Here is a 27,614-nt window from a genome sequence, read left to right as displayed (position 1 = left end):
ATAGGTAGAAAATGCCATCAACTCTCAAATGGATGGGGATAATGAGATCTCCCCACCAATTTTCAACTTCTAGAGCTGCTCTCATTTGCCAGAAATAAAATCATAGTATCACTTCTGTTTAATGGGGAAGGAAGTTTTGCCTCAAATACCATGAGCTTGGAGTCTCCATGAGGTATCAGGAGGGTCAGTGGTTCAGATGGAGGTCACAGGGGCTATAAGAGCTGATGCCTGGCAGTCTCAGGGTGATGGCATCCAGACTATAGGAAGCCATAGGTTCCCTGTGCAGCTAGGCTTGGAGCTGATCTGGCTTTTCTGCAGATCTGACCCTTTTTCTGCAAGGGTCCCTTGTAGAATTTTAGTCTGCAGAGTATGCCTGGGGACAGCCATTCATAGGCCAGAAGGAATTACTTTTTAAATTTTTTCATTCATTTAGCAATCAAGGTTGTATTGGATTCTCTCGGCCCTTACATTTCCATATGAATTTTTGGATCAGCTTGTCAGTTCTTGCAAAAAAAGAAGCTGGGATTTTGATAAGAATTGTGTTGAATCTGTAAATCAATTTTGAAAGTTCTGCTATCTTAACATTGTCTTCCAATCCATGGGATGTGTTTCCTGTGTTTAGTGTATAAGTCTTAAACTTCTTGTGATAAAATTACTCATAAGTATTTTAATTTTTTGATGCTATTGTAAATAGAACTGTTTTCTTAATTTCATTTTTTGAAGTGTTCATTTATAGTGTATAGAAATATGATTGATTTGTGTATACTGATCTCGCATCTTGCAACCTTGCTGATCTCAGTTTTTTGGTTTTAATTGGTTTTGTGTATGTGTATTCCTTAGAATTTTCTATATATGAGATTAATGTTTTCTCTGAATATAGATAATCCCAATTTTTCCTTCCCAATTTAGATGCTTTTTAGTTCTTTTTCCTGCCTGTTGCCCTGGCTAGAACCTCCAGTACAATACTGAATAGAAATGGTAAAAGTGACAATCTTGCTGTGTTCACGACATTTGGGGGGAAAGCATCTATTCATTCACATTGAGTATGATATTGGCTGTGAGTTTTTTGTAGACAGCCTTAATCAATTCAAGAAAGCTCCCTTCTATTCCTAGTTTATTGAGTATTTATATCAGAAAGAGTATTGGATTCTATCAAATGCTTTTCTGTATTAAGATTATGTGATCTTTGTCCTTTATTCTATTAATATGCTATATCATATTCATTGATTTTCACATGTTCAACCAACCTTGCATTCCTGGCATAAATCCCACTTTGTTGTGGTGTACATAATCCTTTTTTGTATGTTGCTGGATTTTGTTTGCTAATATTTTGTTGAGGATTTTTTCATCTATATTCATAAGGGATATTGGTTTATAGTTTTATTTTATTGTGATATCCTTGTGTTTTTGGTATCAGGATAATACTGGCTTCTTAAAATGGGTTAAGAAGTGTTTCCTCCTATTCTATGTTTTGGGGAAGAGTTTGTGAAGGATTGGTGTTAATTTTTCTTTAAATGTTTGATAAAATTCACCAGTGAAGCCACCTAACCCTTCGCTTTTCTTTGTGGAAGTTTTTGATTACTAATTCAAAATCTTTACTAGTTATAGATATATTCAGGATGTCTATTTTGTCTTGAGTTAGTTTTTGTAGGTGTCTTTCTAGGATTTTTTTCATTTCATCTAGGTTATCTAATTTTCTGGCATACAACTGTTCACAGCATTCCTTTGTAATCCTTTTTATTTCTGTAAAGTCAATAGTGATGGCCCTCTTTCATTCCTGATTTTAGTAATTTGAATCTTTTGTTTTTTTCTTGGTCAGCCTTGCCAAAGGTTTGTCAATTTTATTGATCTTTTCAAAGAACTAACTTTGGGTTTTGTTGACTTCTCTCTATTGTTTTTCTATTCCATTGATTTGTCTTTATTATTTCCTTCCTTCTGCTTACTTGGGTTCAGTTTGCTTTTTTTTTTTTTTCCAGTCTCTTAAGGTAGAAGGTGAGGTAATTGATTTGTGATGCTTCCTTTTTAATATAGGTGTTTATAGCTATAAATTTACCCCAAGCACTGGTTTAGCTGCATCCCATAAGTACATGTGTTTTCATTTTTATTTATCTCAAGGTATTTTCTTATTTCTCTTGACCCTTTGGTTATTTAGAGTACATTGTTTAATTTCCATATACATGTGAATGTCCCAGATTTCTTTCTGTTATTAATTTCTAATTTTCTTCCATTGTAGTTAGAGAACAGATTTTATATTATTCAACTCCTTTAAATGTATTGAGATTTATTTTACAGCCTAATATATGGTCTATCTGGAGAATATTCCACATACACTTGAGAAGAATATATGTTGTACCATCATGTAGAGTGTTCTGTAGGTGTCTGTTAGATCTAGGTAGCTTATAATATGGCTTAAATCTTCTATATCCTTGCTGATGTTTTGCTAGTTGTTCTATCTATTATTGAAGGTTGATATCGAAATCTCTAATGATTATTGCTGAATTGTCCATTTCTTCCTTTAATTCTGTCAGTCTTTGCTACAAAGACTTCCTTTAGTATTTCTTGTAAGGCAGGTCTGCTAGTGATAAAGTCTCTCTGTTTTTGCTTATCTGGAATGCCTTAATTGTCTTAATTTATCCTTCATTTTTGAAGGATACTTTTCTGGATATAGAATTTTTGGATAAAGTCCTTTCCTTTCAGTTCTTTGAATATATCATCTCAATACCTTCTGGCCTCCAAGATTCCTGATAAGAAGTCAGCAGTTGACCTTATTGAGGATCCCTCATGTGTGATGAGTCATTTTCTGTTTTACTTTCAAGATTCTGTATTTTCTTTGGCTTTTGACCATTTGACTATGATGTGTCAAGATGTGCATTCTTTGAATTTATCCTACCTAGAGTTTGTTGAGCTTCTTGGATGAGCAGATTAACACTTTTCATCAAATTTGGGAAGTTATCCACCATAATTTATTCAGTATTCTTCAATTCCTTTTTCTCACTCCTGTTAATATCATTCCCAGGAGATAGAATCTAACATCCAGTATGGGTCAGGTGACACCCCTGGTCCAATCAGCTGTGCCCTGGTGGTGTGACCATGTCTCCTCTGGGCCATTCCTGTGTTCAGGTAAAGGATGAGTCTCGGAGAATGGGCTGTTCATAGCAGGAATAACACCCTTGAAGGTGAAGATCAGTGAGTCTTACAGCCCAAGCACCACTTGCTCCAAAGAAAGTCACAGTGAAAGTACATATCGGACCATTTGTGCTTTTTTTCTTTCCTTCCCAGGCAAGTTCTTTTCCTTTTTTACCCCCTGATAAAAAATGCCTTAAATGGGATAGCCCTAACATTTCGATTCCTTTGTAGGAATAAGAAATTTCTTTTCAGTTCTAGTCAAGATCTAGCCATGGTCAAAGAGGGAAGCCCTAGCAGTATTTACCCTTTATTACTCTTAGGACTTTGGACAGTCCAAGTTAATCTCTGTACTTCTCTCTTTGTATTAGGTGCATCATCATCATCATCATCACCACCACCACCACCACACACACACACACACTGTGTATTTGTAAAGATCCCATGCATGCATTTGTCCTTGACTCATCTGTTCTAGGTTCCTTTCTAGAATGTCGCTTGTGTAGACATTGACCTTTCATTATGAACCTCCCATTATGTATGTATTTCATATTCTTGGAATGTCTGTTTTTTTTCATTTGCAAGGTTGTGCTTACTAGTTTCCTACAGAAGTATCTGTATCCTTCCTCTAGTTGTTCTAGCCAAGAATAGTATAAACAATTCTACCTTTATTTTGGTTTTCTATCTTTAAATTTGTTTCCATTTGCTTTCCTTTTTAAGTCATCAGCTTCTTCTAAAGCTCATATAACTCTGTAGCTTCTTATGATAATCGCATAAAAACCCCAGCTAAATCAATTCAGTAATTATATTAGAGTAGTTACTGGAATTTGTCATCATGGGATGGACTTATGGCAATAATTCCCCAATAGTCATTTCTTTGGATGTTAAGAGGTAGCTGTTATTAAAGAAAGAGGTATCTGCAGACAAATGCATTTGAGAACTACAGGGATAAACAAAATCAGACTGGTTCTTTAGTGACAGACTTCTTAGAGGTTCTGATAAGCTTATATGCACTGTGTATCCCTCAGAGGGCAATACAGTTTGAGGCATTTCTCACCTTTATTTCATCACAGAGCTCTCCTTTCTCAGATTGCTTGTGGGAACAGTGACCTGAGAAACACACATTAGGGAAATGGTGATATAATTAAATCTTGAAGTTTATTAATTTTCTCATTACTAAATTTTAAAATGTATTCTCTCTGCTACCATCTTAGTTGAGTATAAACCAGAGAAATCCAGGGGCAGGAGCACGGGTCTGGAAGTCAGAGCATCTGAACTGGTTTTGTGTCTGGGGAATCACTTCCCTTTGGGCAATGAAAGAGTCATACTTTTGTGACCTTTGACTCATGGACATTGAGGCTTTTCCAGCCCTAACGATGCTCTTTCTCTTGTGCAGGGAATCTAATTGTGTTTCCTGTAGAAAAGGGAAGAAGCTTTTACCATTTCCCAAAAAGGGTTTCTCATTATTCTCTGTCTTATCCATTTACAGCTACTTTATTTATTTCTTTACAGAAACATTTACCCCTCTTGAGTCCTGATCATTCTTTTTAGATTTGATATGATCAGAGCTGTCACTTCTGTCTTGTACTAACTGGGCATCTTAGAATCTCATTTGGAATTCTCAGGAACCAAAAGCCAGTGAAGTGAAATGAAGGGGGCAGACATGTCACCTTCTGGGAAACTCCAAAGTGCCATTATCACCTTTAACGGGGTGTTTGAAAGCAAGAAGTCGGTCTGCATTTTCCCTGTGCCCTCTAATCTGTTTCTCCCTGCTCATCGGGAGACTAGAAGATGGCAGCTATGAAGCTTCCCCTTTCCTGAGCAGCCTAGGGGTGGGACCTTATTTCTAATTCACTCCCTCAGACCAGCAGGTGCTCTAGGCACTCTCCCCACCCATAATGTGATTATCCCTAGCCAAATCTTTTCTCTCCTCCACAGAGGTCCCATTTTGTTCTGTATAGTTTTATCACATTTATTCCTAAAAATATATGTATTCTTGACTTTCTGCGTTTTTGAACTTTATATAAAAGGAGTCATACTGTTTGTATGCTGTACATGCATATATATGTGGCTTCTCTATCTCAACAGCATGTTTTTAAGATTCATCTATGTGGAATATACCTTCAGAATGTTCTTTTTCCTTGCACTGGAGTATTCCATTGGTATGAAACAAGTATACAATATTTGTTTATCCTTCTTCCCGCTTGTGGATGTTTGGGGTGGTTTACAGGTTTTACTTATTTGTTTTATTTTATTTTTTGCTATTTTGAATGTGACTGTTACTAATGTTCTTCTGTTAGGCTGAACTATGTGAAATAAGCATTTTTATAGGCTCCTATTTATTTCCTGTGATTCAACCCGATTCCTATCTGTTGGTGCATATTTGCAAGATTATATCTGAGGAATATACCTAGGTGTGGCAGAAATGCTAATGCATAAGGTACATGTATCTTCAACTTTGAAAATGATGCCTAATTGTGTTATAAAGAGATTGTACCAATTTTTACTCACTCTATCAAAATTGTCCCACCTCCTGTCAACACTTGATAAAGATGATTTTGGTGGGTGTGAAATATGGTTTTCATTGCAATTCTCTAGCTACCAATGATATTAAGCATCTTTTTATATGTGTATTTGCCATCTCTGTTTCTTATTCTGTATAAAAATGTGGAAATGACTTTGGAACTGGCTAAGGGTAGAGGGTGGAAGAGTTTTGAGCTGTATGTTAGAAAAAGCCTAGGTTGCCTTGAGGAGACTATTGGTAGAAATATGGATGTTAAAGGTGATTATAGTGAGGTCTCAGGAAGAAAAGTGGAGGGACTTCCCTGGTGGTCCAGTGGTTAAGACTCTGCACTTCCACTGCAGGGGGCACAGGTTCGATCCCTGGTGGGGGAACTAAGATCCCACATGCGGGGCGGTGTGGCCAAAAAGTAAAATAAAATAAGAAAGAAAAGAGGAGAGCTGCAGAGAAAGCTTCTCTCATGTTAGAGAACACATATATCATCATGAACAGAATGTTGGTAGAAATGAATGTTAGAAGTACTGGTCTCAGACGGAAATGAGGAAGATGTTATTGGAAACTGAAGGAAAGCTGTTCCTTGTTATAAAGCGGCAGAGAATTTGGTTGAATTGTGTTCTAGTGTCTTGTGGAAAGTAGAATTGTAAGTGATGATGAACTTGGATATTTAGCTGAGAAGAATTCTAAAATAAGTATTAAAGACTGGTTTGTCCTTGCTGCTATAATAAGATGTGAGACGAGAAAGGTAAATTGAAGAAGGAATTGTCACACTAAAGGAACCAGAACTTGCAGATTTGGAAAATTCTGTCTATCCATATTGCAAAAGTGAGAAAGTCTGTCTGTAGAGAGCAACAGGGGTGTGGCTGGACAACCATTTGCTAAAGAGATTAGAGTGTGGCTCACGGATCGAGTCAACCATTGCAGCAGAAGCCGGGAATAGAGACGCAGTTATTCAGGACAGATCTGTAGAGAACCTCTTGTCTGATGGCTTGGCCCCTGTGAACTGCATGGGAAGCTGACAAAGTTTTTGAGAATTCATATCAACAGAAACACTGCCAGCTTAGACTAAACAGAGACAGGACAAATGAGGGAAGGCTGCTGGATTTCTGAGAGTCTACAGGATGGGCCAGTAGAGCTATTTGCCTACAAACATGGATTATCCTTCAGGACAAGGGAAGAATGATCCTGAAGACAAATCAGAGGTCTGCAGGGGTGCCACTGTCACCATGACCTGGGGAATGGGGCTGTCCCTCCTCAATTACCAAGGGTGGGCCAAGCTGCTGTGGCTACACCCAGGGCCAAGGAGGTGGCACAGCCACCCTGGCGGGCTCAGAGGACAGAGCATGGAGCCCAAGAGGATTATCCTTGAGCCTTAAACAAACAAAACAAAACAGAAACAGGCTCATAAATACAGAGAACAAACTGGTGGTTGCTGGAGAAGAGGGGGTCGGGGGAACAGATGAAATAGGTGAAGGGAAGAAGAGGTACAAACATCCAATTATAAAATAAATTAGTCACGGGGATGTAAAGTACACACAGGGATAATAATTATTAAAAGAATAACAAATCAGAGACTATGCATGGAGAAAAGTACACATAGAGAACATGGTTAATAATACTGTAACAACTTTGTATGGTGACGAAGGTAACTGGACTCATTGTGGTGACTATTTCATAATGTGTAAAAATATCGAATCACTATGGGGTACACCTGAAACTAATACAGTACTGTATGTCAAGTATAACTTAATAAAAAAAATTCTAATGGAATTTGCCCTGCTTTCAGACTTGCTTGAGACCTAAGACTTCTTTCTCCTTTCCAATTTCTCCCAGCTAGAATGGAATGCCTATCCCATGCCTGCCTCACTGTTGTATTTTGGTAACTGGTAACTTGTCTGGTTTCACAGGTTCACAATGGGAAATGAATTTTGCCTCAGGATGAATCATACCTCAAGTCTCACCTATACCTAATTTAGATAATAATGAGATGAGAATTTGGACTTCGAGTTGATGCTGCAATAGGTTGGGACTGTGGTGGCTGTTGGGATGGGGTGAATGTAATTTACATGTAAGAAGGACAAGATATCTGGGGGAGCAAGGTGAAGTGTTACAGGTTGAGTTGTGTCCCCTGCCAAATCCATACGTTGGAGTCCTAACCCCAGTAACTCAGATTGTGACTGTGTTTGGAAGATAGGACATTTAAAGAGGCAGTTCAGTTGAAATGAAGGTGTTAGGGTGGACCCTAATCCAATATAATTGGTGTCCTTATAAGAAGGAAAAATTCAGACATAGGTGTGCACAGAGGGAAGACCATGTGAAGACACATGGAGAAGATGGCCATCTATAAGCCACGGAGAGAGGCTTCAGGAGAAGTCAACTCTGCCGACATCTTGATCTCAGACTTCTAGCCATCAAGACTGTGAGAAAATACATTTATGTTATTTAAGCCACCTAGTCTGTGGTGCTCTGTTACAGCAGCCCTAGCCGATTAATACACCTACCTAGGGGCTTCCCTGGTGGCGCAGTGGTTGAGAGTCCGCCTGTCAATGCAGGGGACACGGGTTCGTGCCCCGGTCCGGGAAGATCCCACATGCCGCGGAGCGGCTGGGCCCATGAGCCATGGCCGCTGAGCCTGCGCGTCCGGGTCTGTGCTCCACAACGGGAGAGGCCACAACAGTGAGAGGCCCGCGTAGCACAAAAAAAAAAAAAAAAAAAAAAAAAATAGTTTCCCATAATTTTTAGGTATGCACTGCTGGGAGGTGTGTCTTTGAAATATCATCTTTTCTAGTTCTGAGAAAATGTCTAAAAAGATTATTTTACTATATATATATTTTTTGCAGAGGAGAGTTTACTGATTTCTAGTTTATATTTCATAGTCATGTGATAAAAACTTCAAGGGATATAGTATATATAGGATTTTTTTTTACATTTTTATTTATTTATTTGGCCTGACCATGCGGTTTGTGGGATCTTAGTTCCCAGACCAGGGATTGAACCCGGGCCCCCAGCAGTGAAAGCCCAGAATCTTAACCACTGGACCACCAGGGAATTCCCCTATGATTTTTTTTAAAGTATGATTTATTTTATCTTACAATTATGTGTGATATTTAAAATTTGAAACTTTAGAAACCATAGAACTTTAGAAGTTTTAGATATTGTCTTCTGGTGTTTTGTGGAAATCCACACCAGGTCTCATGTATGCTTCATTCTATCAAAAAGAATAATTTATCTATTTTTTCTAATTTAAGAGTTGGGATAAATGACACCGTTGATGACCAGTTACCTTCTCTTTTTCTCCACAGTCTTGCTGAAGTTGTCTGTAAATATTTGCTGAGTATGAGAGCAGAGCAGGATACGATCTTATGTAAACACTGTGTCTAATTTTGTTTAATAACAACATTGGTTGATTTTATCCATGGAGGACTTTTATCTTGCCCTCAATTTGTGGTCTCTCCTTTGATTTCTCAGGTCTCGTTCCATTGTCTGTGTTTGGTGTTAAATCATGGGGAGGAAGCTGGACCTGTCTGGTCTGACCGATGATGAAACAGAGCATGTTCTCCAGGTGGTTCAGCGAGACTTCAATCTCCGAAAAAAAGAGGAAGAGCGGCTCAGGTGAGATGCTTCTATTTCCCACCTGGGTACAGTGAACCATATGTGGACAAGTGAAACAGGCTTCCTGAGTGTTCCTTGCTGCCAGCCCTACACTCAAAGTCTTTATGTCATGTAAACACACAGAAGAAGAATGTCCTTCTCTTGGTAGTCAGGCTGGCCAGCTTCAACACTGGGCATCACAATGTCAGCTCAGAAATGAGACTGTTCACACTCGCAGTCAAGTTTGTGTTCAGCTGCTCACCCTGTAAATTATTAGCTCTAGAATGGATGGAGTTCGTGCTGACGGTGGCTGTTTCAAGCTTGCTCCTGGCTTTAATTTTCTTGTCGGCAGGTACTACTGAAGAATAACCAAAGTGTTATATAAATAGGAGAATTAGATTCATAGCTGTACAATCTTCTGTTAGAGCTCTCAGCTACCATGGTGCAGGAGGAAAGCTCTGAAGACCTGGTACAAGGAAAGTGACCACCAGGCTGGGATGGGGTTACCTGGCTCAGCATCACCCTCCTCATTTTATAGAGGGAAAAGCTGAGACCCAGAGAGGGGGGCCTTGTGACTCCTCTGCAGTTGGTATTTCCTCGTGGGATGTTCTTGGAAGTACTGTTGCTGCCTAAATTTGGAAGAAGTCAGAGTGATGGAAATGCGGTCATGTGTTGGGGTTTGTGTGTTAGAACCTGATGGCAAGTCATCATGAGCTCCCCTCCTCCATAAACCTGTTTTCCCTTGGGATTCCACAGGTTTGTCATGGCACTGTCTCCTTCCTTAGCCACGGAGCTCAAAATCTCAGTCTTTATAATTCCTCCCCTGACTTGGGTCCCACACAGGGCAGGGCCAGGCCCTGTTGTTTCTGCCTCCTCAGCATCTCTCCCAGCCCTATCCCAGTCCAGCTTTCATGACTTTTCATCCCAGTCGTTGCAGTAACCTTCTCTATGATCCTCCTGCCTCCAGTCCTCCAGGGTGGTGCCCCATTTCAGCTGTAACCATGCCCTTTCCCACTCTGCTTAAAATTGACATGGGTTGTTTTCCTTTGCCCTTGGAGTTTCTCAGACATTCTGTTTCTGTAGGATATTTACCTCCCTTACTTGTAAGTACTCTAGTGTAATTTACTTTATTTCCACCATGTTTTTTTCCCATATCATATATATTTAATATGTGCTTATTAGATGGAAGACAAGAAATCTGTTAATTGTTATTTGATTTAAAAACCATGTGCCACAAAAAAGATATATGGATCAGTGGAACAGAATAGACAGCCCAGAAATAAACCCACACATTATGTGGGTTTAAATGTGTGAACCCACATTAATGTGTGAATAAACTTCACACATTAATTGAAGGTCAATTAATCTTCAACAAAGGAGGCAAGAATATACAATGGGAAAAAGACAGTCTCTTCAGTAAGTGGTGCTGGGAAAGTTGGACAGCCTCATGTAAATCAATGAAGTAAGAATACACCCTCTTGCCATGCACAAAAATAAACTCAAAATGGCTTAAAGACTTAAACATAAGACACGATACCATAAAACTCCTAGAAGAGATCATAGGCAAAACATTCTCTGACATAAATCATACTAATGTTTTCTTAGGTCAGTCTCCCAAGGCAATAGAAATAAAAACAAAAATAAATAAATGGGACCTACTCAAACTTACAAGCTCTTGCATGGCAAAGGAAACCTTAAACAAAATGAAAAGACAACCTATGGAATGGGAGAAAATATTTGCAAATGATGCGACTGACAAGGGCTTACTTTCCAAAATATACAAACAGCTCATACAACTCAACAACAAAAACCAAACAACCCACTTGTAAAATGGGCAGAAGACCTAAATAGACAGTTCTTCAAAGAAGAAATATAAATGGCCAATAGGCACATGAAAAGATGCTCAACATTGCTAATTATTAGAGAAATGCAAATCAGAACCTCACACCGGGCAGAATGGCCATCATTAAAAAGTCTACAAATAACGAATGCTAGAGAGGGTGTGGAGAAATGTGAACCCTCCTACACTGTTGGTGGGAATATAAGTTGGTACAGCCACTATGGAAACAGTATGGAGGTTCCTCAGAAAACTAAAAATACAATTACCATATGATCCAGCAATCCCACTCCTGGGCATGTATCCAGACAAAACTATAATCCAAAAGGATACATGCATGCTTATGTTCGTAGCAGCACTATTCACAATAGCCAAGACATGGAAACAACCTAAAGGTCCATTGACAGATGAATGGGTAAAGAAGGTGTGGTACATATATACAATGGAATACTACTCAGCCATAAAAAAGAATGAAATAATGCCATTTGCAGCAACATGGATGCAACTAGAGATTATCATACTAAGTGAAGTAAGTCAGAAAGAGAAAGACAAATACCATAAGATATCACTTACATGTGGAATCTAAAATATGACACAAATGGACCTATCTGTGAAATAGAAACAGACTCACAGACATAGAGAACAGATTTGTGGTTGCCAGGGGGGAGGGGGCTGGGGGGAGTGATGGAGTGGGAGGTTGGGGTTAGCAGAGGTAAGCTTTTATATATAGAATGGATGAACAACAGGGTCATACTGTATAGTACAGAGAACTATATTCAATATCCTATGATAAACCATAATGGAGGGGCTTCCCTGGTGCACAGTGGTTAAGAATCCAGCTGCCAAGGCAGGGGACACAGGTTCAAGCCCTGGTCCGGAAAGATCCCACATGCTGCAGAGCAACTAAGCCCATGCGCCACAACTACTGAGCCTGAACTCTAGAGCCCGCGAGCCACAACTACTGAGCCTACATGCCACAACTACTGAAACCCATGCATCTAGAGCCCGTGCTCCACAACAAGAGAAGCCACCGCAATGAGAAGCCCACACACCTCAACGAAGAGTAGCCCCTGCTCACTGCAACTAGAGAAAGCCCATGTGCAGCAACAAAGACCTAATGCAGCCAAAAATAAATAAATAAAAAGTAAATAACATTAAAAAAAATATGGAAAAGAATATTTTTAAAAAGAATGTATACACATGTATAACTGAATCACTTTGCTGTACAGCAGAAATTAACATGACATTGTAAATCAACTGTACTTTAATTTTAAAAAAGTCCACGTGCCAGGCACTGTTCTAGCTGTTGCTCATAACAGTGAGCAAAATAAGTCTTTGCCCCATAGAGTTTATATTCTAGAGCTGTGCTACCCATACTGTAGCGACCAACCACGTGTGGCTTCTGTGTACTTGTAATGGGGTGAGTCTGAACTGAGATGCACTGTAAGTGTAACATACACACCAGATCTCAAAAATTTAGTACCAAAACATGTAAGATATCTCATTAATAATTTTTATATTGATTACATTTTGAAGTGCCAATGTTTTAAATATACAAGCTTAAAGAAAAGACATTAAAATTAATTTTTCCTGTTTTGTTTCTTTTTACTTTTTTTCGTATGGTTACTAGAAAATTTAAAATTAGACATGTCTCACCATATATTTCTATTGGCTAGTGCTGCCCTAGAGGGAGGAGAAAGAGAGGAAGTAAATAAATACAAACATATTTATATGTATTAGGTAGTGGTGAGAGCCATGAAGAAGAATAAAGCAGGGAAGGGGGACAGAGACTGGCCAGGGATGGGCAGGGTGCTCTCTTTTGAATGGGCTGGCTGGGGAAGACTTCTCTGGTGAGACTTGAGCAGAGACTTGCTGGAGGTGAGGGAGGGAGCTGGGGTGCTCTTTGGGGTAATATCAAGCAAGGTGGAGGGAACAACAAATGGCAAGTTCTGATTCAGGGATGCGCCTTTATGTTTCCAGAGGAGCTGGGAGGGAGGGAGCCAGGGGGAGTGTCGTAGTAGAACAAAGTCCAAGCAATATCCTAAGCCCAAACCACGTGTGGTAAATCCAAACTCAAAACCACTGCAATTGTCAAACCTTTCCTTGCCTCTGTGCATTGCTTGGATTTAGGAGACATGAAAGAGTCTTCGAAGCTATGTTACAGAAAGTATTTCTGAATTCTTTAATATTTGCTTCAATGAGCATAACATGCAGAATGGAAGATTTTTATTTTAAGGTTTCAAACTGAATTGTGTGTCTGTTCTCCCGGCCAGCTGTTCCTTATTTACCTAGTTTCTCTCATTAGGTTTTGTGAGGGTAGGTCTTGGGTGTAGAGGTTACACAGTGTTTCTAATGATCTGTTCTTCCGTGTTGACATAAAATGTAGTAAATAGTGGTGAAAATGTGAATTAAATGTCCTCAGAACATATGATGGTAAGGGAAACAGAGAGAGTGGGGCTGAAGCATTCAGCACAATGAGGAAATAAATTCATGGAAAGATAACTAGAAGATATAAAAGCTGTGAACTGGCACTGCCCTGGGTGCTCTGCACAGTTCATATTATTGATTCGTCATAGGAGTCCCCATAAGGAGGATCCCCATTTACATGAAAGCACCCAAACACAGAGAGGTTACAAAGCTTTCTCAGAGTCACACAGTTAATTGAGGTAGAGCCAGGATTCTGTTTCCCACAGCCTCTGAATTATACAGACTGGATTAAGCCTTTTCAAAACTGCTCTTATGTGCAGGTAGAAGAGCCCTGTCCCCCACTCCCCACCTCACACCCTAACGAGCACAGTCACACCACAACTGGGTATATCAGCTATGTATATGCATAGTCATAGGTCTTCCTATATAAAGAGACTCTGTGGACCCCATTTCACTAAGATTATGTGCATTCCCAGCACTGGGGATGTGGGGTATTGAACATTTAATCCCATTAAAGGCTATACGCATAGTAGGACTATTTGGGGGGAAGACAGAGGATTGGGTGGGCCTGAGAATAGTGGACATGCCGCCGCAGACAGAGGAGGGGGTACTTATATACAAACAAGTTCAACAGAGTGAGTGTTGATTGCATTTTCCAGGACACACCATAGTATTAAAACTATAGATGGAGCACGTTGGAGAACAAAAGACATGTTGACCCCTGCTCCTACCTCCAGGGTCTTGGGGTCTAGACAAATCAGGTAAATGTGTAGAAAATACACACTATACTTGATTAATTTTATTCTTTGTTTTTCTTTTTTATCAGATGCTTTCATGCAAACATTAAAAAACAAAATGGTAAAGACCTTACAATGAAAAGCACCAGTCCTCCGCTCCTTGTTTAATCGATTTGTCCTTAGTTCTGCAGTCCTCCTAGCATTACCTCCATAAATCTAAAAAAATATGCTTATGTTGCTATTTCTCGATGTATAAATTTTAGATAGTCTTTCATTTCTCCGTTCTGAATGGTGGGGATTTTGCTCACTTACTTAGACTACTTTTACCTTTTGTTTCTTGATGGTTATATTATTTGTGGTTTGGTTTTCTATTGGTCATCTTTCAAACAAACCGTATACAGAAACCTCTGGGTCTTGTTCCATCCACATTCACCATCTTGGTGAATGGCAGCACACGTATTCGTATAGCTAGTATGCATGTGGCATCCCTACTTCCCATCAACCACCCCTGCCACTTTCCGTATCTCACATCTGTCCCTGCTGTACCTTCACTCTTACATATTCAAGGGCTGTTCTGCAAACATAAATTTGAGTCTTTCTTGCTTTGTTCAGAGGTCGACACTAATGTTGAAAATCAATAGGCAGCCCTTAAGTTATTATGATTGAAAATAGTGTTTGCTGCTCTCTTTTCCAGAACTTCATTGAAATCTGCAGGGGGCTCATTGGTCCCCTCCTTTTCTTTTCACTTTTATGAATTAATTACACTTTTATTTCTTCACTGTCATTTTAAAGGAGTCTTGGGAAGGAGGGGAGGACACTAAGTGTTTGTTTAGTCTGCCATCTGGAACCTATTGGCCACAGTAACTTACTTGCTGGTCAGGGCCATGGAGGAGGCTGGGGGAGGTAGAGACATGAAGGGTACTCCCTGTGTGCAAAGTGTACCCAAAGCATGCTCTGGGGTCACACAGAAGTGGATATAGGTCCTTGTACCACTGTTTAACATATCATTAGATGGAGGGAGCCTGAGCCCTAAGACACTGGATAGAGGGGAGTTTCTGATGACCAGCAGGGGACTTTGTGTCCGAATGAAATAAACTTTTGTTGGGATAAATCACTGAGGCATCAGGGTTTATTTGTTATAGCAGCATAGCCTAGTATTACATTGACTGATATAGTTTCTGGGGCCATCTGGCCCCTCGTGTAGTAGAAGACACCTGTGGAAGTATCTCCAGACTTACAGTAGAATCATAATTTATACCCTGTGATTTTATATTGTCAGGTGCATTTGCAAACTGGTTTTTAAAATGAGTGTTAATTGCATGGTACTCTGGTGTTCAGATTGAGATGTTTATGAGATAGCCACAGGCTTAAAGTTTCTCATTTAAAATGTGCTGGCCAGAAGCTAGTTAGCATCTGGGTAACTTCCAAAGATTTGCTGGTGCTCTAATGGACTTGGTCTGTGGGGGAGCAGGGGTTAGAGTTGATGAAATGGTTTCCTGTAACTGTGACAGGCCATTAATTGTCAGGGTTTGCTGAACTGAGAGTGTGCTTCTGCCTGCCAAGGACTGCGGGGCCCAGGCGAGGCCAGGCCAGGGGAAGGAAGGGAGGGGAGGACGGAGAGCATGAGTGGCAGGGCACTTCCCATCTAGTCTTTCTCTGAGAGGCTCAGTGGCTGTAGCCCAGCAGCTGCAGTGTGTAAATTCCTCCTCCTTGGGCCTGCGTTAAGAGCGGGATTAATGCACTTGGAGACCTGTTTCTGTTACTCACTTGCTGACATGGCCTGTGCTCTCTCTGCCACCTCAGTGACAGGATGTGAGGGCAATCGTCCATCCCCCAAGAGTCCGGTCTAAGTGAGAAAATAACTAAGAGCTGCCAGGGGGTGTGGAAGGACAACTGTAGGAAAGCAGAGCATCTCCCCCAAACTAGAAGTGCTTTGTGTTTCTAGTCTGTCATACAGAAACTCCTTTGAGGTTTAATCACGATTTTACAAAATAAAAAGAACACAGTGCTTTTAATGAAATGAGTTAGTGCTCTTCATTCAAAATTCATTTTAAACAAATTAAAATTTTATTATGAGAACTTAATTTTTCAAGAAGTTTCTTTTTCAAAAAGTAAAATGGCTTTGTTCTCAAGGTCCTTAGTTTGGACAATTAAATTGATCGAATTAATTAACAAACACTCCTGGTCATATACTTCTTTGAAGCTGGAAGTCAGATTGCCTCGTCTTTACTCAGTTGGAATAAATATGCCCTGTGGTTTATGAAATACCTATGCCTTCACAGAGTGCATCTGCCCTGCATCTCCTCACTGGCCCCTTGTAGCTCCTGAGAGGCCACAATAACACTGTGTGGCACTAACCTGTCCAAGTGATGCATCTGCTCTCTCAGAGAGAGGATGCTGCAAGGCAGGAGTTCCTTCCTCTGCACCACTAGATCGGGTTGGCTGGCCAGTCACCCGGCAGGGCTCTGAAATAACAGAGCCCAAAGCAGGTGTACTGTGTGGTGGAGTGGGAAGTGGGACACAGCTCTGTGTGAGTCACTTTGTGATGGGGGAAGGCCCAGCAACTAGGAGACACCAGGAATGGCCCTGGAGACTTGTGTAGGGCAGGTGTGAGGACCTCAGAAGCAGGACGTGCATACCATAGAGCGTATCAATCTCAAAGCTAGAGCGGACCTCACAGATTTTTTAAAATCACCTTTTTACTCATTACTGGTATTTTTAATAATGAAAAGGTCACATATATTACATCAAAGCTATTGGATATCCATTCATTTGCTTCACAATTTTATATTGAATGTCAGGAGCCTCCTGGGGAAACATGAGGGGGATGAAATAGTGGGGGAGGGCAAGAGGGGTTCACAAAGTTAATAAGTGCCTAACCCTTGAGAAAAAGTCCAGAAGGTGAGCTAAGTCTGATATGAAAAATTAGGATGCTATAGAGAGTGAGAAATAAAAGCATTATGGCAGACCCATGGGAATACTTTCATCTTGGAGATGGCAGGTAGGAAAAAGGAAAGACTTCCTGAAGGAAAGACTTCCTGAAGGAGAGGTGCATTTATTTGATCCCTGAAGGTAGACAGGATTCTTTAAGTGGATTGAAACAAAGGTCTGTGCACCAGGGAGCATCCTGAGTGAAGTGATATGGATAGAAAAGAGGGCATGTTTTCTCAACCCCAATCAGGAGCTGTGGTGGGGCAGTGGAGGAAGTGACTGCTTTGACAACAGTCCCTTTTGCGGTATTGCTCATCGTATGGAAGACTGGTGTTCCAGGAATAGCATCCCCTCCCATGCCCAGCCACCATGAGAAAAGAGATATTCTTTCCAAAATGGGGAAAGTGAGGCTCTAAAAAGAAGTTTAAAACTGGCCCAGGCTGTACATAGTGAAAGGTAGAATCAAACCTAGGCAGTGTCACACCAGAGCTAGGACATCACACTGCCTTGGTACTGAAAACAAGGGGACCCAGGTGTCATGGGACAGAATGGGTGAAATTAGGGCCATCTTAGAAAATCTGGTACCTGTGCTTGCTAAAACCTGGGGTAACATTCCAAGGGATGGGAAAGTAGGAGGGTTTAAGTCAGGATATGGGGAAGGGTAACTGGGACATTACAGTAGTCATTAGCCACATGTAGCACTGAGCACTTCAAATATGGCTTATCCAAACGGAGATGTAGTCTAAATTACTCTGGATTTCACAGCTCTAGTATGAAAAAGAATGTAAAGTATCTCATTAATAATTTTATATTGAAAACATATTGAAATGTATCTAAAATTACATTTTAAGTAAAATGTATAATTAAAATTAATTTCACCTGTTTCTTTTTTACTTTTTAAAACTGTGCCTACTAGAAGACTTTATATATATTGCTCACATTATATTTTTATTGGCCAGCACTGGTTTGGAATGCTAGGTTAAGCAATTTGGAATTTATGAGATCAGAAAGTAAGCTTTCTTCCCCAATTTTGTTTAAGGCTAGTCCTTTTCTTTGAGGTTTGTAGGTATCTGAAAGATCCAGCGAATGTCTTAGCTACCTAGCTGTGCATTGGCCTTTGCTATCAACAGCTGTTATATCTGCTATGTGAAGGTGATCTCAGAATAATAGCCTGGTATTGGCTTTCCTGTACAGTTTAAAAGGAAAGCACACTGTGATCGTGCCATATTCACCACGGAGAGCTTGCCATCTCGGAATGGAATAAACCCTTTGACGTTTCTTTGAAATTAATGGTTGACCAAGTATATGTCATGATTTTTGAAATAAGAAAGTGGCCTTAGGATGTCCTCATATTCATAATTTGTATAATGTCTCTGGTACCATAAAAGTGGTATGGATAGCGATATGAATATAGTGATATGAATATCACATATTCACCTGTGGGGATCTGCTTTTAAGAATGGCCAAGAGAGTTTGATGCTGCAAATGGACTTATAATGTAGAAAAAGAATCATACTGATGCTCTTATTTACTTTTTAATTTGTAACCCTTCAAAGATGTATGGTTACTAATTTGTAAATTCTGGATACCTTCTCCCCATAATCCCATATCCTTTAATAACAATATTCTAGATTGCTTTTGTGGCTCTAAGTTCCTGATCTTATCTGCTTTTCCACTGCCAGTGTCAGAGGCTCAATTCTGCTGGGCTCTGATAAAGCTTTTGTGGTACTAATTCTTGGCCGGACTTTCATTCCTCAGACCTCTGCCTCCAGAAAGCATTTATTTGGCATTTGGTGCACAAAGAATTCAGGACTTGAAAGAGAATAAGGAAGAAAGTTTCTGCAGCTATTGTGAAAGCAGCTTTCTTCAACTGCAGTAATTCAGGCACGTCCACAAGCATTTTGCCAGAAACGGTCTGAAACGCAGAGTTGGTGAACACAGGTGTACGTTGTGGAAATCAGAGTTTTACCTTCACCCTGTGCTGTGCTAGTGGAATGACAATTTCCTTGTCCCCATGACCTGCTTCAGTTCCTGGAAACAGGCCCCTGCCTTCACTTCCTTACTCAGCTCCTGAAGAAAACAGGCCCATCTCGAACCTTCCTGTACTGTTGGTAGGAATGTAAGTTGGTGCAGCTACTATGTAAAACAATATGGAGGTTCCTCAGAAAACTAGAAATAGAATTACCATATGACCCAGCAATCCCACTCCTGGGCATGTATCCAGACAAAACTATAATTTGGAAAGATACATGCACCCCTATGTTCATAGCATTACTATTTACAATAGCCAAGACATGGAAACAACCTAAATGTTCATTGACAGATGAATGGATAAAGGAGATGTGATACATATATACAATGGAATACTACTCAGCCATAAAAAAGAATGAAATAATGCCATTTGCAGCAACATGGATGGAATTAGAGGTTATCATACTAAGTGAAGTCAGAAAGAGAAAGACAAATACCATATGGTATCACTTATATGTATAATCTAAAATATGACACAAGTGAACCTATCTACAGAACAGAAGCAGACTCTCAGACACAGAGAATAGACTTGTGGTTGCCAAGGGGAAGGGGGTTGGGGGAGAGATGGAGTGGGAGGTTGGGGTTAGCAGATGTAAGCTATTATATATAGAATGGATAAACAACAGGGTCCTGCTGTATAGCACAGAAAGCCATGTTCAATGTCCTATTAAAACAGGAGGGAAGGGGGCAGGGCACAATCTTTGAAAGAATGACATAGCCCAAGGACATGACATAAACTGATTAGAACCAAATGGGTCCAAGAGGCAGACAAGTCGACTTCCACTAGACCTTGAGCCTCAGTATATGCTCACTGTAACACATCAGCAAGCTAAATGACACACCTACAGGCACCATGACTGTTCCAAGGCCACCATAAGGATCGAAAAGTGGGCAGTGGCCCAATTCCTGGGAATCCCCATCCCTTCCCGAAATAGCTGAATACTCCTCCCACTCATTAGCCTATGAAATTACCCACCCCTATAAAAACTGACAACTCCATACCCTGGTGCTTTTCTCACCTTCTGAGATGGCCCACACTCTGTCTGTGGAGTGTGTTTCTCTCTAAATAAATCCACTTCTTACCTATCACTTTGTCTCCCACTGAATTTTCTGTGATGAGACATCAGGAACCTGAACTTCATTAAGACCTGAAACCAGGTGTGTGATCTCAGTTGGAAGACTGTGGGTTTTGGCCCAGGACGAGTCCCAGCCATGTGGGTTCAAGTTCCAATCTGCATTTAGGCCTGGTTCGAGTTCTGGCCCCATGTGTTCAAGTCCCAATCTGAGGTGCACAGTTTCACTATGATAAACCTTAATGGAAAAGAATATTAAAAAAGAATGTGTGTGTATGCATAATTGAACCACTTTGCTGTACAACATTGTAAATCAACTATACTTCAATTAAAAAAATGTCAGGGCTTCCCTGGTGGCACAGTGGTTGGGAGTCGGCCTGCCGATGCAGGGGACACGGGTTCGTGCCCCGGTCCGGGAAGATCCCACACGCCGCGGAGCGGCTGGGCCCGTGAGCCATGGCTGCTGAGCCTGCGCGTCCAGAGCCTGTGCTCTGCAACGGGAGAGGCCACAACAGTGAGAGGCCCGCGAACCGCAAAAAAAAAAAAAAAAAAAAAAAAAAAAAAAAAATGTCAGTGAGGATAGAAAAAAAAAAAAGAGAGAGAAAGAAAATAGGCCCATCTCCTGGATCAGCTTCTAAGTTGATACCATCATGAAGTGAATTCATGAACCTCTCTGACTCTTGGAATAACTTTTAATGAGTTCCTTCTTTCAGATGAGAGATTTCTGCTCCAGCCTCAAGATTCCCTTGTGGATGTCTGATTGATGACTTAAATTCCCAGAAGAGCTGGGCCCCAGGCGCCCAGTGAGTCCCAGCCCTCTGCAGTTCACCACCCCCTGCTGGCCTGACTCACGGGCTCCCATCCTGCATCAGCTATTCATGTATGTGGGCCTAGGACCCAAGCCTCCTAAGTCTGGCTGATTCTTATCCCCAGGCCTCAGGCTAGAGCTAGAGTACCTGACTCCTGTGTGTCTAGCCGGATCCTGGGTTTCCAGATGAGGTGACCTGCATAGGAGGTTGGCAGGGTCTGTGGTTCCAGCAATCTCTGGAGTTAGCACTAGAATGATGTGTCCTTGGCCTCTGCCATGTTCCCCCAAATGTTCGTGTGTGGTCAGCCCCTGTAGCTGTGACGATTGCCCATAGTCAGCTCCCACCTTGCAGTGCTCAGCTTGCCTTTTACATCTTCCAGGCTGAGCATCTCACAGCTACCAGGGCCCATTCCCTACACAGCATAAGATGGCCTGGGCTGTGACTTTGCCCCTTTCCATGCCAGGAATGTGCCTGGAGCCCGGGCTTCCTCTTCCCAAGGCTGCCTGGTTGGAGGAAATGGTTTTGTGTTGCTCCCCAAATCCCATCTGCAGGTTCCCCTGCCCCACTGCCCTACTCACCAGAGCTGGAGCCTACCTGAGTGCTCCTGCCAGATCCCCACCCTTCCCTGAACCAGGGCTTGGGTAAAGGTCTCAGGTCAGACCACCCATGGCTATGGCTTGTCTCCCTCCCTGCGCTACAGCTGAGAGACCCCAGAGGACCTGCATTTCTCTAGGCCCTGGACTTCCGCCATGTGGCCCTGCCCTTCTGACACTCCCCCTTCCCTTCCTACCTTCCCCTGCTTCCTCTCTTGGGTCACCTCCCCTGCCATCATCTTTATCTAGCTGAGTGGATCCTGAACCAGATCCTAAAAGCTTCTGTTTCTCTGAGAGCATAAACAGCTTTGTGTGGTCCTGAAGTAGACCCGTAATATCCTACACGGCCTGCCGTGCTTAGGGGTATGTGTAGTGAGAGAGAGAGAGGGAGGGAGGGAGGAGGAGACAGAGTCAATTCATTGTCGACTGTATTTTAAATCTTCCTTCCTTCATACAGTATTTATGTATTTTACATGAATCTCAGAGCAGGCACGGGAGTGGTATTTAATGCTAGATGCTCAATGGCACTACTTGTCTTGCTGAAAACATAAGAACTACAGGTTCATTGATGCTGGTTTGTTTTTTAACCAGGATCCTCACCTGACGTGTGACCTTGGGCATGTTCCTTCGTTTTTTTGAGCCTCCAGTTTTTCCACTGTACAATGAGGATGATGAGGATACCTGACTAGAGTGTGGGAGGTTAAATGAATTAGTACATGGGAAGCCCTGTGGACAGCCTCTGGAACATAGTAAGGACTCATAAGAACTCAGGGTGAGGTATGTACCTGCCTTGCTCTAGGCTGGTGTATCCGGTCCATGAATTAAATAATTAGAGTTCTCTTTAAATTTTCATATATATTTAGTAAGTTCAAATGGTTTTAATGGTTTAGCTTTTCGTAAAGCAAGGTGCTTTCCCCTTTTTTGCTATTAGATGATTCTCTACAAGCAGAATAGAAATGCTAGTGTTTGTTTTATAGCCGATGCTTAGTTATTTAGACCTTCAATATCTCTCTTCATTTCGTATATTCACTTGTGTGCTGACCTGCTGTGGCCAGAGGAGACAGTTGGCTGCCAGGATGTTTTTTTCCTTAGAATCAGAAACTCTGATGCCTTTTATTTAGGGTGGTGGTTCTATTCATTTCTGTTTCCCTGCATACCTTCTATAGGAACTGTTCAGTGGCTTCTGTTTCTTTCTGATTGTAGAAACAAAACATTTCTATACAAACTAGGAAACAGGTCAGTGGGCAAATGAAGAGCGAGTTTCTGAGAAAAATCACACTTTCTGCTTTGACAGCTTAAATACAAAAGGGAAGCTTTTAACTAGGAAGTAGAAGTTCTGAATACACACAGCTACCCCAGCAGGACTAACTGGCCTTAGATGCAGCCACTGAGAGTGTTTGTTTTCTCCTGGAGACACGTTTCTGCCTTGAAAGTGGTTTCCAAAGTCTTCCATGTCACAGACCCATAGTTAGGGAGGGCCTCCCTACTGGGCTGCTTCTTCATGAATCACATGGGCCAGCCCGTATCCCCGGGTCCATTCACTCTGCTCTAGTCTGCCATTAAAGGCCTTAGTGTTGCTGATGTGCTCAAAATATCACCTGACACAGAGGAGATTCTGGTGAACTGTTGCCATTATTGAGAATGGCAAAGGATGCCTCTGGTCAGAAAGACTTTATCTGTTCTTCATGCCACCCCTTTAGCTATGGGAAGCCTGTCCTAGAACTGACATTATCAAACTTTGAAGTAGAGAAAGAATATTCCAGAATAAATGATGGAATTTTAGAGCTAAAGTGAAGCTTAAAACTCAGTCCTGAATTCAAGTACAACCTGCTCATTTTATAAACAAAGCATTAAGTCCCCAGGAGTTAAGGATGTTATATAAAGCAACACAGCAAATGAACACTGGCAGTCTCGTCCTCTTTCCTTAATTGTGACAATGTGTCTCTTGTTTAGTTTTTGCTTTCCAGTGTAGCTAGGTATTTAGTTAAATGTCACGAGATCTACACTTCCCCTCTCCTCCACAACTAGTTTCACAGGAATATTTAAACTCACTCTATTGTTTAAATGCAAATCATCATCATTTAAAATAAATTTGTTCCAGATGACATGATACTATACATAGAAAATTTGAAAGATGCTACCAGAAAACTACTAGAGCTCATCAATGAATTTGGTAAAGTTGCAGGATACAAAATTAATACACAGAGATCTCTTGCATTTCTATACACTAACAACAAAAGATCAGAAAGAGAAATTAAGGAAACTATCCCATTTACCATCACATCAGAAAGAATAAAATACCTAGGAATAAACCTACCTAAGGAGACAAAAGACTTGTACTCTGAAAACTATAAGACACAGATGAAATAAATTGAAGATGACAAAAACAGATGGAAAGGTATACCATGTTCTTGGATTGGAAGAATCAATATTGTCAAAATGACTATACTACCCAAGGCAATCTACAGATTCAGCGCAATCCCTATTAAATTACCAATGGCATTTTTCACAGAACTAGAACAAAAAATTCACAATTTGTATGGAAACACAAAAGACCCCAAATAGCCAAAGCAATCCTGAGAAAGAAAAACGGAGCTGGAAGAATCAGGCTCTATGGCTTCAGACTATACTACAAAGCTATAGTAATCAAAACAGTATGGTACTGGAAGAAAAACACAGACCTCTAATGGAACAGGATAGAAAGCCCAGAAATAAATCCACGCACCTGTGGTCAATTATTCTATGACAAAGGAGGCAAGAATATACAATGGAGAAAGACTGTCTCTTCAATAAGTGGTGCTGGGAAAACTGGACAGCTACATGTAAAAGAATGAAACTAGAACATTCTCTAACACCCTACACAAAAATAAACTCAAAATGGATTAAAGACCTAAATGTAAGACCAGATACTATAAAACTCTTAAAGGAAAACATAGGCAGAACACTCTTTGACATAAATTGCAGCAATATCTGTTTGGATCCACCTCCTAGAGTAATGAAAATAAAAACAAAAATAAACAAATGGGACCTAATTAAACTTAAAAGCTTTTGCACAGCAAAGAAAACCGTAAACAAAATAAAAAGACAACCCACAGAATGAGAGAAAATGTTTGTAAATGAAGTGACCAACAAGGGATGAATCTCCAAAATATATAAACAGCTTGTGCAGCTCAATATCCAAAAAACAAACAACCCAATCAAAAATGGGCAGATCTAAATAGACATTTCTCCAAAGAAGACACTCAGATGGCCAAAAAAAAAAGCACATGAAAAGATGCTCAATATTGCTAATTATCAGAGAAATGTAAATCAAAACTACAGTGAGGTATCACCTCATACTGGTCAGAATGGCCATCATCAAAAAGTCTACAAACAATAAATGCTGAAGAGGGTGTGGAGAAAAGGGAACCCTCCTACATTGTGGGTGGGAATGTAAATTGGTACAGCCATTATGGAGAACAGTATGGAGGGTCCTTAAAAAATTAAAACTAGAACTACCAATATGATCCAGCTATCCCACTCCCAGGCATATATCCAGAGAAAACCATAATTCGAAAAAATTAAGGTGTTAGCATTTTGCCTCTGCCTTGCACAAGGCCAAATAGTAAAATGTAAAGGAGAAACTAGTCTTGCAGTTCCTTCTGTCACAACGTGCTGCTCTTTTCTTGGCTTTCAACATTAAGAAGGGACAGTGTAGCTTAAGGGATCAACAGATAATCTGAAAAGGTCATTGCAGACCAGACTGTCCTTTGTTCCTGCCCTTTCCTTTGTCAGTCACTGCTTGGCGTGACTGACCATGGTTAGGTTCTGGTCCACTCATGCTGAGGATTCCTTTTTCAGCCACAGTTTAAATCAGGTGCACGAACCTGTCTGCTCCCCTAGTAACAACCGTCTGACTCTAGTGTGTTAATCTTCCAAGGACAGAGCTGCCTTCAGCTTTCTTGGGGCAAGATGCTTATTTGCCAGGACAACAGCAAGGGTGTTCCTTATGACTGGTATATTATTCCTATTGAAAAATAATCTTTTCTTACAAGTCAACTTTTCACCAGGGTTTCTAGGCAGAGATCCAGCGCATTTTGCTCACGTCTTTGTCTCCAAACTTTAGAGAAGGAAGAGGGTGTGAACATCCCAGAGTGCCTTCTCTGTGCCAGGGATCCCCTGAACAGCATTTCAGGCCAGGGTGAAGCCTCTGGATTGGGATTCAGACACACTCCTGCTCTTTATCCTCAGGTCATGCCTGTCTCTGTGATGTGGGCCACCTGGTGCCTGCCAGAGGAATAGGAGGTATATAAGAAGTAGGGGAGGGAGGGGTGGAAAGCAAAACAGAAAAGTACCCTGGCAGTTCAGTGTTAGAAGTGCTGTTATGAGGGAAATGTAGTCTTATAAAAGTGTGTGCATGTGTATATACAGTTGACAGATTTTTAAAAAGCAAACTGGCGTTCTATGTATATAGTTTCCTACCACTTAATATTATATTAAGCAATGTCCTGTGTCATTAGATAAGGCTGTTTTATATAATATTATATAGTAATATCATGTCATCTCATATATCACATCACATAGCATCATATGAATGTGTCTTAATCTGGTTAACCATGGCTTGATTAGTGGATATTTGGGTTATGATTTTTATAATATAAAGAATGCCACAGAGAACATCCTTGTATTTTGTGAAATTTTGTCATCTCCAATCTTTTTCCTTAAAACCCATCCCTAAAAATATTACTCAGCCATAAAAAGAAACGTAATTGAGTTATTTGTAGTGAGGTGGATGGACCTAGAGTCTGTCATACAGAGTGAAGTAAGTCAGAAAGAGAAAGACAAATACCGTATGCTAACACATATATATGGAATCTAAGGGAAAAAAAATGTCATGAAGAACCTAGGGGTAAGATGGGAATAAAGACACAGACCTACTAGAGAATGGACTTGAGGATATGGGGAGCGGGAAGGGTAAGCTGTGACAAAGTGAGAGAGTGGCATGGACATATATACACTACCAAACGTAAAATAGATAGCTAGTGGGAAGCAGCCACATAGCACAGGGAGATCAGCTCGGTGCTTTGTGACCACCTAGAGGGGTGGGATAGGGAGGGTGGGAGGGAGGGAGACGCAAGAGGGAAGAGATATGGGAACATATGTATAACTGATTCACTTTGTTATAAAGCAGAAATTAACACACCATTTTAAAGCAATTGTACTCCAATAAAGATGAAGAAAATAGAATAACCGGCTTAAATGTGTGAAATAAAACTTTTCCAGGCCTCTGAGCCACACCACCGAGCTGGTTTCCAGAGCGTAGCTCCAGTTTGGTTTGCTCAGTCGTGAGACATTTCATGTTTGCTCCTGAAGCTTGTGGACAGCATCCAAGTGAACATGCCCCGTGTTGAGTTCTTTATGGCAAGTACTGTTTGGCAAGGGATCTCTGTTTACAGTCGATTAAGCAAATAGACAGCTGAGTTCCACGTAAGGCATAACAATGTTAGCAGCCCTATAGACTCAGTACCTCTCCGTGCTTTCAGAATACGAAATGTGTGTAAAGTGCAGGTCAGAATAACAGAAGAGAGCCATGCCACTCGAGTTTCCTTTGATCTCACTGTGTGTCAGGACCGAAAGGCAGAAAGGACCACCACTAACCTTCCAAGAAACAATAAGCTCTTGAGACTTGGTGCCAAAATTTAAAAAATGTGCTCTCTGACCCCTGCCGAAAGCCTTGTGTTTTACATGCCTCCTAGGAATTAGCTTTGTTCATTTAGGCCTGACCTGCCAGATGTTTGGATTTTATAGAAATAGGAATTAGATCGTTTCTCTTGTATTTTAGGTATATCAATTCAATCAACAAAGACAAATCATTTTTTAAAAAGTAAATGAGGTACTTCTTTGTTCTGGAGCAGCTTTCCTGCTGTGGACATGACGATGGAGCAGGAATAAGCACACTTTTAGT

The 27,614-nt window shown here is 40.8% G+C and overlaps 1 protein-coding gene across 1 annotated transcript in view; it reads left to right on the top strand.

Moving 5' to 3' along the window:
- MYRIP (myosin VIIA and Rab interacting protein) overlaps positions 1-27,614 on the top strand; it is a 220,482-nt gene that overhangs the window by 31,249 nt on the left and 161,619 nt on the right. The window contains exon 2 of the mRNA XM_082664731.1: positions 9,110-9,253. Within this exon, the coding sequence (XP_082520857.1) occupies positions 9,144-9,253 (110 nt within the window). The 5' untranslated portion in view covers positions 9,110-9,143. The remainder of the gene's footprint in view (positions 1-9,109; positions 9,254-27,614) is intronic.

Source organism: Grampus griseus (genome assembly GCF_964374135.1).
Source record: "Grampus griseus genome assembly, chromosome: 10".
Lineage (NCBI taxonomy): Eukaryota > Metazoa > Chordata > Mammalia > Artiodactyla > Delphinidae > Grampus > Grampus griseus.
This window is presented reverse-complemented; position numbering and strand designations above follow the sequence as displayed.